At 36.1% G+C, this 12,713-nt stretch overlaps 1 protein-coding gene across 1 annotated transcript; it reads left to right on the top strand.

Annotated features, from left to right (window-relative positions):
* The first annotated feature begins 9,263 nt into the window (after positions 1-9,263).
* LOC106668697 (peroxiredoxin-6-like) lies at positions 9,264-12,379 on the top strand. Its single transcript, XM_014397670.2, has 5 exons — positions 9,264-9,416; positions 11,214-11,370; positions 11,437-11,654; positions 12,059-12,134; positions 12,199-12,379. Exons 1-5 carry the CDS (start codon positions 9,334-9,336, stop codon positions 12,331-12,333), a joined length of 669 nt encoding a protein of 222 aa, XP_014253156.1. The 5' UTR covers positions 9,264-9,333; the 3' UTR covers positions 12,334-12,379.
* Positions 12,380-12,713: the final 334 nt, after the last annotated feature.

Here is a 12,713-nt window from a genome sequence, read left to right on the forward strand (position 1 = left end):
GGAAGTAAAACAACTTTGCAAGAACTTTCCAACACTAGTCCACGTCCAATGGCCAAAAATTTGACTTGGGTGTAACGGAATAAAGAATTAGACATAAAAAAGGGAACAAATTTACTAAACAATTAAGTTCATTAGTCACTTCATCTGATTCTGACTGCGTTTATTTACACTGAGAGGCAGAATAGGTTATTACATACTGTCAGCACTTATAGCACTAAAAAACAAGTACGCTCTTAATCCAATGACATATATTACACCCTCAGACATTTACAGATAGTAGCTACTGAAGTATATTTTACATGAATTCCTCGATACTGTCGAATTACTGGCAATAAAATGGAAGATCAGGCCGCCCAACAGGCCCGAGGTACCACCTGATGATGTAGCAGTCATCATAAGTAGGCCAACATGATTATTCTGGCAGAAAAAATGGGTAACAATAAATAACAAACTGAATGAGGTAGAGTTAATAAATCTTGAAGATCATGAATTAGGAAATCAATATTAGAGGAAATTGCGTTAACAAGATTAAGAATACGTCATACACGTCTCACCCATGGTTTTCTCATGGCAAGAGTCCCACAACCAGAGTGCCAACACTGGGAAGAAGTATCGCTCATAAACACATTTTAAATGACTGTCCCATCTATGAGGCAGGTAGAAGAGCTTAACTATACCGTGTTGATGGTCAGTTGCGTTCTCATGAAACCCTGGGTGATCCTAGGGTGATCCTAGGTGTGTGGATGATATGCACGCTCCCTGATGGAGACTATATCAGCTAAATGACCATATGGAGCTAAGTGAGGCTGCTGGACTTTTGCTGCTCTCTTACTTTCTTCAAGAATTCAAAACGGACATGAGTGGTTGATCTTTAAAAATAAAATAAAACTTAAAAAACCTTGCGTTGAAGGGTGGTTTCCTTCTTTGCCGGGGGGGGGTGTCTCCAGAGCTCTGGGAGATGTGGACTTTTCCACTTTATTTCGATTTTAGTGGTTTTTATTCACATCTTCCATAAAACCTTCGTTACACACACAAGAAGGGGATTATGTGTAACCGTTAAATGGCAAGCTCTCTCCTCCTGCCTGCAGGTTGGTTTCGGCTGGGTGAATGGCTCTTTGGATGCTTGGTCGATTTCATCCTCCCACTTGTCTAAAAAAAATTTCAATGTATTTTTAAAATTGTTTAAAGTATTGTTATATTGTTAGTTGTTGTATATTTATATCCAGTGGCTAATGTGGTACATTAAAACTACACGTAATTAAATAATTTTATGTGTTTTGTAAATATGTCCGATGAGAAACGTTTATGTATTGGAATTGTATTGACACATGTACATAATATATTAAATGAATCTTATTTTGCATTATTTTTTACTTATAAATATCCCTAAGCATCTATGGCTTTTTTGGTTTCTGCCCCTAGGCCCTTAGTACAATTTTGCAAACTTATATCCCTAACCCCCCTAACCATGTACTGTTTAAGCACAATAAATCAAGCCCCAAATCAACTCAACCAGCAACTCTACCTCTACATATAAAGCCACCTTCATCCCGCTGAAATATCACCGATGAATCCAGAACAGAGGAACCTGTGCATCATGCATCCACATTCAAACTGCATACATAAAAGTTCAGCTTCCCGGCCACCTGTTTTAGTTACACAGAAAAAAAAAAACATTTGCCATATGTGGGGCGCTTTCACTCGTACAACCCACTATCGTAATATTCATTATTTGCTTCGAGTGACCGCATTCACCGATCTCAAAACAACCATCCTCGACGGATTCAATCACATGAGATATCCCATCAACTCGAAAAGCTAAAATCTGAGGAAAAAGTTACTCTTTTGGGATGTTCGGCCACATTGAAATTAACAGGCAACAAAAGCAAAAGGCAGCTAGCAAAGGAAGAAACATTGAGAATTTAGGAGATAGGCCTATTTCAGCGACTCGAAGACCAACACATATCATCCGCATTCTCTTTTTTGTTTGTAGCATTTCATTGCATATCAAAGTAGATTTCACATTTTCCTGTCCTTGAATCCATTCCAGAGGTTTTAAGATTGTTAATAATTCAGCTGGGTTAGAGCATCCATTCGCTATTTTATATTTACCAATGAATAGAATTTCTTCGACTTCTAAAACCACGAACGAACAGCCGACTTCACGTCCTATCCCTTCCATTTGTGTAGACTGTGCAGCCCAACTGTTTGTAGTTCATTTAGTTGTGGTTCCTTTCATGCTTTTAACGTGTTAACTTCTGTTGGGTGTTGCCACTTACTGAATGGTATTGGAAGGTCAATTTTTAAGTACTCAATGTACATATTTTTTGTTATTTCAAAACATTTCTGCCTTTTCTATGATCTTGAGTACGATTGGTAACTTGTTGGTCAGTACACAAGCTGCATTGTACGAGATAGTTCAGAATCCTCTTAATATTTTATATTCATGAGGCGTTGTTGTATACTCACTTCTTAATTTTTGCTTTTCTGAAAATCAGTTTTGCCACACCGGAGTTGCATAGGTAGTAATGGCAAGATTTTTTTCTTCTCTTTCATATGTATACTATGTGCACTCTCCACGACTGACGTTCGTCAAATATTATTCCAAAGTAATTAATTTCTCTTGTAATTTGAATTCGTTCACTCATCATATAAATTTGTATTTATTTATTTATTTTTTTAGTTTTTCTTCTCATTATCCGAAGACCTTTACACTTTTCGGGGTTGAGCATGATGTGATTTTTGAGGGCCTGTTGTTCTATTCTGCCGGTTCTTCGTTGACTGATGTTTACAGATCGAAGTCTGTCTTTCTCGGCACCATCAGAAATAGTTGTTTTCCATTCTTCTATGCCTTCAAGAAATGTTGAATGACATGAAGGGTAGCAAACAGCAAGAATAATTTTTACCTCATTCAAAGACCTCGAGAAGGGAGCATTTATACTTTGTGATTAAGAACTTATATATGGTTGGGATTTTTTTAAACAGTAAATAAAGAAAATCTAGACTTTTAAAAATAATTTTTAATTCGTAATTAATGAGTAAAATAATTAGTCACACAAAAAAGTTATTTTAGTTTTGTTATCTAAGGTTCTAGTGTCGCCTTCATCAATTTGTTCCGCAAATAAAGATTACTTTCAAAATTAATCATCAGTTGATATCGGAATTTAAAAAAAGTGGTTTTATAGTGATGTTATACCAAGGAAAGAATTTTTTTTATAGTTGTTTTCAATCGAAAATAATCTTTTTCCTAAAATTTCGTTCAAAAATAAAACTTACAAATAGATCTTTTTAACTGTCTTCACTCTCGAGGCATTTGTTATATCTTTATTTTATTTTATTTTTTTGTTTTGATGTATTCTCTACCCTATAACTTAAATTTTTAACCTTATTACTGAAATCTTTGCAAAAACTATTAATATTGAGATTTTATTCGGTTTCAGTCCCATTCATTATATTGTATATAAACTAATTTTTATATCAAATTTCATGTTTAAAAATTAATTACTTAGAAATCGTGAGATGCGGTCTGGTGTGATGTAGGTTTCAGAAAAACATTTTCTTTATCGTGCCAACGTTTGGATCTTTATTGAGATCATATTCAGGGCTCAAAGTGTTTGTCTTCTGTGTAATTGTGCCATTCTTGCGTGTCGTGTTGAGAGTGCACTCTCAAGAATGGCACAATTACACAGAAGACAAACACTTTGGGCCCTGAAGATGATCTCAATAAAGATCGAAACGTTGGCACGATAAAGAAAATGTTTTCTGAAACCTACATCACACCAGACCGCATCTCACTATTTCTAAATAATTATCGATTAACGGTCACTAATCACCACACATTAAAAATTAATTCTGCTTTTAATCAGAAATGTTTTACGACTATTTCAATATTGTTCCGAGTAATAAACCAATAAAATCTCATTACTATATGCACATAAGTTGTTTCTAAATTATTATTATTTGACAGAAACTGATTGAGAAATTGCAAAAGTAATATTCATCTTTAGGGCAAAGTCCGAGGATGTGCCCGACGAGAGGAGGTTTGCTTGATCTTCTCCGTGCCTTGGCTATACATAGAGAACAAGTAAATGTCACTCGATGTAAGAACAACAACAGGGCATCAGCGTGTTTCCTTTCAATTTTTTGGGGAAAATCGTCTTTCTTCGGCGTTTAGTTATGCACGATTTCATACTAAATGTCTAGTGCATTTGAACGTATTTATTCTGTAAATACCCACCCCCAGGAAGGAATATCGAGTACTCTGGGGTGAGTGTGTGACATTGGAGAGTAAAAGTAGCTCCTTCAATAAAAGTAAGCAGTTAGCTCCTTCATTGGCGCAAGATTATTTTGGTTTATTGGAATGAATGTAATTTATTAGCGTGAAAAGAAGGGGTTGTTTATAATCCCGCCCCTACGAATATCGAGTACTCTGAGGTGAGTGTGTGATGTAAAAGTAAGTTATTAGCGAGAATTGAGTGGGTTCAACTCCGCCCCGAGGAATATCGAGTACTCTGGGAGAGTGAATGTGACCAGACATCTATGTTTATAGTGCTGTATATATATATATGTATTGTACGTTTTGTTTATATTCTGTAATTATCGACCTAATGTACAAACGAGAGGCTATCGAGGCTAAGATATCGACGTGGTACACATTTAAAAGCAGAAAGTTAGAAACAAGATCGAGACGCTCAATGGCTGCAGTTTAAAACAAAATACGCGCGAAAGAAGAGAAAAACACGCTGAGGGCTGGCGATGCTGTTTGTCGGCTCATAAACTTCCCACTTTATATATTAGTGTGAATATAGTGTGAGAGGACTGATAACTAAGAAGTGTTTTAAGATGTTTTAATTTTTTAAATTATTCTAGATTGCTGCCCACTCTATTCTCAAATATAATTAATATTGCATACAACATGGATCCTCCCTAAGAATAATGGCATAGTTTGTCAATAGCGTGATGGAGGTAGAAGTATGTACTCCATCACCTATTCTTTCCCAATCTACTATAGGAAAGATACGTATGTTTGAAATAATGTTACAAATGAATGAGAGTGGAAGTTGGAATGTGTACCTAGCTTTATATTATTGCCTTATTACGGGCTTGTTACGCCGATGGGAAAGCCGAAATTGCCGAAATGCGTACGACAAACTGAACAGGCAAGCTGAAAACTATACGATCATATGTATATATGATACACTATAAAATAATTGAATACATAGCCAATGTACATAATTTTCACTCCTCACATATCTTTAAGCATTCAGCATATATAAGTGTGGCTTCATCTGAATTTTCTATTTATATTAAAAAATTTCTAGAGATGTTTCTCAGGTCTTCGAAAAAGTATGGCATGAGGGATTATTACACAAATTAAAATTATTTTTACCCCAGACCTATTATATACAATACAATTATACCTTAAAGAGAGATTTTTCGCAGTAAACCAGGGTACGGAACTTCTGAGATGGAAGCTTGCAGGTGTGCCACAAGGGTCAGATGTTCCCACCTTTACTCATGGGTGTTGAGACCCATGAGGATCTTTAACGTCCGTCGCCAAGGGGACTTCTCAGACGCCTAGTGTTCTCGAAAGAACACCAGGAAGATTTTAAATGCATGGACTTGTCACATCCCTTGGCTAGCGAGGTGGTGCAATACTAACCAAGTTTAGCAGTGCCATAAAAAGGGCACATCCACACATGTGCCTTGAAAAAGGCAGTTTTGTGGTTTCCAGCACAGCCTTTTAGCTATGCCTTTCACACCCCCGGAGAGATAGAGAAGGCACTCTATTTCCGGCTCCGGTTGGCCGGTACCTTCCAGCTAAGGTACACTTTGTTTACAAACCACGACCACCACGAGTCCAACCTCAATTAGTACAGCCGCTTGGATATTCCACTCCCGTGGTTCAGTATTATTTTTAAGGTGGGACTGATCACTGATCGCCCACCCGGGAGGTCATACGAAATCCCTACTGATGCACCCGTTGCCTGAGGGGTGCGGGTTGACAGTTGACTAACGCAGGAATCCTCTGCCAAAGCAGAAGGGGGAGAGGGAAGAAAAAGGAAAGGGGTAAGAAGGATAAGGAACGTAATAAGGATATTGCCTCCATCATTGGCTACCCCCAGGCACCAGGGTTGATGGTCGGACTTTGCCTGGGCCCACAGGGAAGATGTCCTTGTGAGTAGTGCCACAAGGGTCAATAGTCGCTCCGCTATTGTACCCATTTTTACTTCTGATATGCCCACAAATGAGAATGCACTTCCGCAGATGACATGCCAATAACAAGTCATCCCTCTTCTACAAGATTCACTTATGTTGCAAAACCACATATCAACAATTGACAAATGGAAAACTTTTTGGAAAATAATGTTTAACACCTCAAAGTCACAACATATCACCTTTAACTCCGTCGTGAGACTTGTCTTAGCGTAATGAAGAACATGTTCCTCTATCCGACAAAGTTATTAGGACTTACATTTTATAGAAGACTAACATGAAATCCACACACACACACACACACACTGTTTAAAAAACAGACACTCAATAAACGATTTAAAATGTTTTATTACCTCCTCAACCGACAATCAAAATTACCATTAAAATCAAAACTTTCCACATACATAAACGTACTCAAATCTATTTGGATGTACGGGTACCAAGCATATTGATCGGCCAAATTTTCCAATATTCAAAGATTACAAAGTTTTCAACCCAAAATTTGTTTAATTGTTTCTGCCCCTTTTTCGTAAACATTAACACACTTCACAGAGATCTTCACATGCCAACAGTTTTTTCATTCATCAAAACATATTAGAAACGTTTTCAGCGTACATTACAAAATCACACTACCACACAAGTACGATTACTCCATTCCCCACAATTACCACGTAATCCTCTAAAAAGAATATGGATAAGAGACCTCTTAAATGGTTAATATCATTTTATTAATCCAGAGCGGCTGCCAATCGTTATCTATAACGCCCTTAATACCACAAACATAAATTGAAAACCATTTTGCTGGTTGTATATAATACATGTACCGATGTACATAACAAATAAATGAAGTTAAAAAAATGCTATAAACAAAATCAAAGGTATTCCAGAAAAATATTAACTGACCAGTCGGTTTTAATTATCATTAGCAATTGATATTATGATATTTCAATAATTTCCATGCTGACTAGAGTTTACCAATAATTTACGGTTGGACATCAGTTGCTGGCGGCTTTTATGTATGTAATAATATTTCAGGTTCGTTCGGTATTGTTGTCTCCTGTCGACGTTGTTTTGTCCGGTTGTGAGAGGTATAAGGCTAGTCGATAGTGCTTATCGCATGTAAATTGTGATTATAGCAAATGAGAAAACGGGCGGTTGAATTTTGCGCAATAGACCTTGCAACTGAGAATTGAAATCTAATCAAATAGGTCAAAAATATTCTAAAAAAGATATGTATTTATCTAATTGAACTTTTGTCTACTTCCAAGTAAACACATATATTATTGACATTAAGCGGTGGTTTACCCGGTGGTTATTGTGGTTTGCAGTCTCGACCCACCATGCCACATTATAACAAACTTCAGCATCGCTATCAGTGTGAATTTTGGTCGACAATACTTTTTTGAATATGTTATTGTACACATTACAACTTTATAAAATTTTCGATAGGGTTCTTTCACTGAAAAAGTCACTTGAAAATAATACACAGACAGGCAAAAAATTCCACCCACTTGTAATATAACTTGATTTGTATATATTTTATATATTAATCAGTTCACGTTTTTTAACGTTTAATAATTGAGTCTTTGTCTAAAAAAGTAAAAAATAAATAATTCATTAAATAATTTTGTAATAAATAATCTCGAAGACGCCTCGGCATACTTTCTACCAGTCTGGAAATGTCTCTTTGCTGGAGGTTAGTTCATTCTTCACGACGAGTCCTTTCAAGATCGTGGAGTGTATCAGGAAGTGATGGACGTGCTCTTATTCGTCTTTTGAGGTTATGCCATAAATCTTTGATGGAGTCAAGTCTGGAGAACGGGCAAGCCAGGCTAAGACCATGATATGCTGTTGAAGATACGTTTGTACTATGCGAGCTATGTGGACAGGCATCATCGTGCATTAGAATAGGATGTCGCTGATTTCATCGAGGATAGGCAACGATGTGCCAAAATTTCATTCACATAACGAGTGGCCGTCAAAGGCCCTCCACGAACAACAACCAATTCTGTGCGACTTTCCATCAAAATTCCCGCCCACACCGTCACTGAGCTACGTTGAAAAAGCTTTGGCTATTGGAAAAATTACAGGCTTCGTACCTTTTATTTCGTCTTCTCCACACTCTTTCACGCCCATCTGTAGATCGTAGAGCAAATCTATATTCATCTGTAAAAAGTACAGCAGACCAATCGTCCAAAGACGAATGGCTGTGTTCTCGAGCAAATGCGAGCCGTGCGACTCTGTGTGTTCTCGTCAATTGTGTTCCTCTTACGAGGCGAAAAGCCATCAGTCCACACAGATTTATTCTTCTTCGAGCAGTGCGTTCAAAAATTTGGACACCTCGAACTTCCTGGAGCTGATGAATCGCTTGAACAACAGTAAGGTGCTGGTTTCGCAAAATTCTCAAATTCAAAAAACCTGTGGTTCTGTTACACTAGGGCGTCCAGAACCGGGCGTTCTTTGGTAGGACCCAGCTTCTCGAAAACGTCCCAGCGTCTGGCAGTGTTTCATAGTGTACTCCAATGGCAATTGCCGCATACCTGATGGAACGTCCATCATCAAGTGCCGCACCACGCGCAACATCCTCAGCACTAAGAAGCATTATTAAGTTGAAAAATTGAAATTAAGAAACCAAAGATGAAAACTAAACAGTTTATTGCTTCAAAATTCAAATGAGACTGAATAAAAATTTTAAATTCCGTAAAAAATTAACATTGAAAATTCCTTTATCCTTGTTTTGGTTTAAGGATTAAGTGTGCTGACCTCCAATTGATATTCCCAATTTAAAACATAAACAGATAATTATTGATAAGAACAATGAGATAAATTAAGGGCAGAATTTTCTTTTGTCGAGAAAATTAAAAAAAAATCAATTGGGTAGAATTTTTTGCCTGTCAGTGTGTAAGAAGATAACAACAATCAACAGAATATCCACGACCTCATTAATTACCAAATTGTTGGAGCGTTAAATTTACAGTAAAGCAGATACCAGTGTTTGGACTGTTAATAAAGTCGTAACGTTTGAATAAATGGAGGGGAGAAAGTTATAAAACCGGTTGATTTAGCTTCGCCTCGACAAACCGATAGTTGATCGAGCAGAAGACTGAAGCTGTTGAAATGAGACTCAATGCCAGCATCCCCGATTTCAAAGCGAATACCACCCAAGGACCGATCTCCTTCTACGAATGGATGGGCGATTCGTAAGTTATTTACTTTATGAAGTAAAAAAAATCATCCCATCATCCTATCATGCATCCTTTTAAAGTATACTGTCTTCACCTTCACAAATCTCTCAATGCTGCAAGCAACTATATAAGTTAAATTAAAGTTAAACTAAAACTAATTTTTTTAAATGTACTATTTGCAAAATATAATTCCAGGTACAAATTTAAAAAACAGTTGAATTATAAATTGAGAAAAATGCAATATAGCGAGAGGTGCTTTACAAGAACTTAGAACTTAGAGATTCAACTACTTCAACATTGCACTACTGTCAATGTTTGTTTTCCATCATTAGCTGCCAAGTAATAATAAAATATTTTCTCGCCTAAAGAATTAATAAAATAACTTATATTATAAATTATCTTAAAACCTGTCTAACTTTCCCATATCTTTTTCAACTACTAGCAATAAATAATAATTAAAAGCAATTTTTATAAATTTGTTTATTATCCAACATTATTACATGAAATAAACTAAAAAGTATGCTACTCTGTCAATTAAGGTGTATGTTATACATTTCAAATAATCAAAGGAAAACGAAGCAACACTGTTGAGGCTGTTCATAAAATTTTAAATAAAATTGACCTAATTGAGACATTCTTTCAAAAGAAAAATAGTCTATCACATTCGACAATATTCAATTAGCTGTGGGGGAAAAAAAGCAGCATAATTTTTAATTGATATCTTCACAAGGACTTCAAAAACCAGAGAGCTTCAAACTTCATGGACTAGACACCCTCCCGATCTCCTTTTACAAACTGGCGGCGTAATGTCCCATTTCATTGTTTAATTTCCCGTATAAATTATTTATATTATTTATATTCTAGAGGGCTTATAAAGAACCGGTTTAGAATTGAAAATGGGAACCAACGTTCTTCAGTGGCGTTCATTGATTTAGCAACGTGATGAAATGCATAGACGTTTCGTAACATGCATACTTCTTAGGTCAAGCACCCGTGGAGACCTTAGGATAGAAGTAAACCAATAAAAGTCACGATTAACAAATAAATAATAAAAAATACTCTATTTTCAGATAACAGACTTATATTTATTGAAATATAAAAATAATTACAAAAGCCATAGACACAACTTGTATTAAAGTTCAATTCAATGAAGTTCTGTGGCGGGTTTTAGTTACTAAAGAAACTTAAGAAAAGATCAATATTTTATTATTATTGTTTTGAATATATTATTTTCCAATAAAAAGATATAAATAAATAAAAAAGTCAGTAAGAATCTGTAGTGTATCAACGTCGGTATCAGTTTGTGGTGATTAGTGACCGTTAATCGATAATTATTCAGAAATCGTGAGATGCAGTCTGGTGTGATGTAGGTTTCAGAAAAACATTTTCTTTATCGTGCCAACGTTTCGATCTTTATTGAGATCATCTTCAGGGCTCAAAGTCGCTGGCACTCTCAACACGACACGCAAGAATGGCACAATTATACAGAAGACAAACACTTTGAGCCCTGAAGATGATCTCAATAAAGATCGAAACGTTGGTATGATAAAGAAATTTTTTTTCTGAAACCTAGATCACACCAGACCGCATCTCACGATTTCTGAATAATTATCGGTATCAGTTTTGAATATGTTTTTCGCGATATCAAAAATTTAATAAATTTTACAAAATCAATATAAACGGTGGAATAAGTAGAGATGGTACTGTTTTGTGGAGAAATTCGCCGAAACGATGTATGACAGATGTCCTACAGTTGTTATCAAAATCAAATAAATATACTTAAACCGCAGGCAAATATTTTTTTGTTACCAGTTGGTGTATGCTGTTCTCCCATCCAGCAGACTTCACGCCGGTTTGCACGACAGAACTTGGCAGGATCGCGGTCCACCAGAACGAGTTCAAAAAGAGGAACGTTCGAATCATAGCTCTTTCGTGCGACAAGTTGGACGATCACTGCAGCTGGGTCAATGTACGTGTTGACATTTTTGTCCTCCGATCAACAAACAATTGATCTGTATCGTTTACTGTCGTGTAGGATATAAAGTCGTACTGCCGTGATATTCCCGGAGATTTCCCTTATCCCATCATCTCGGACGAAACCAGGGAACTGGCCATCAAACTGGACATGCTGGACGAAAAAGACAGGTACAACGAAGACACAGCGATGACAGTGCGAGCCTTGTACATTATCGATCCCGATAAGAAACTTCGGCTCTCCATGGTTTATCCGACATCGACAGGCAGAAATGTGGAGTAAGCAATTTTTATTTTAACTCATTGAAGAGGATAGATTAATTATTAGATTATTTTTGGGTTTGTGTTAGAAAACATTTCCGTGTGGGTTTTTGTAAAATAAAAAAGTAAATACATTACTTGTTTTCATTTATCTTGGATATTTCAGAGGACGAGGAGCCTTTCATCTTGATCATTTGGCTTGGTAAATGAAGGATGGTCATATCTTCTAAAATCTGGAAAAATATAATAAATTATAAATGTAATACTTCTGATGATAGTTGTACATTCCCGAACGGTCCAAATAAATGGAAATAAGTAATATATTTACTTTTTTATTAAAAAACTACAAGGAAATGTTTTCTAACATAAATAAAAAATTAAATCAGAAAAATTAGTATTAAAAATCTATGTATTTGTTAAAGTGAAATCCTTCGTGTTATCGACTCACTTCAATTGACGGACAGAATGAAAGTTATTGCCACGCCTGCAAATTGGGTTGTAAGTCCTATCTGAAACTTCAATTAAGACGAAATTGGTGAGTGAGACATACTTTTTGTTGCAGCCTGGTGAGAAAGTGATGATCCTCCCATCGGTGAAAGACGAAAATCTCCCGGCTCTTTTTCCAAATGGTGTCGACAAGGTCTCAATGCCTTCGGGGCAGAACTATGTTAGGACTACAACTGATTATAAAATGTAAACTTACAATGAAATAAAATAAGAGAAAGACCAATTCGAAAACTTTATTGAATTGATATTAATTTATTGAAAGTAATACTTAATAATGTTAAGAGTATAATTCAGTTATCATGATAGCTAAATTTCAATTTTATCCTAAATTCAACGTTATCAGATGGAATTTATTTTCAACAAGGCATTATTTCATTCCATGTGAATTCAAGAGAGAGACAGACAGACAGACAGACAGACAGACAAACAGACAGAGAGAGAGAGAGAGAGAGAGAGAGAAAGAGAGAGAGAGAATGAGAGAATGAGAGAGAGTGCCTGCGTTCGCATGATTTAAATCCCTATGTCAACTGGTGGAAAACAACTTAGCAATAGAGTTCATTTTAATGTGTT

The sequence above is a fragment of the Cimex lectularius genome, unplaced genomic scaffold (assembly GCF_000648675.2).
Source record: "Cimex lectularius strain Harlan isolate CLEC.00 unplaced genomic scaffold, Clec_2.1 scaffold25, whole genome shotgun sequence".
NCBI classification, from domain to species: domain Eukaryota; kingdom Metazoa; phylum Arthropoda; class Insecta; order Hemiptera; family Cimicidae; genus Cimex; species Cimex lectularius.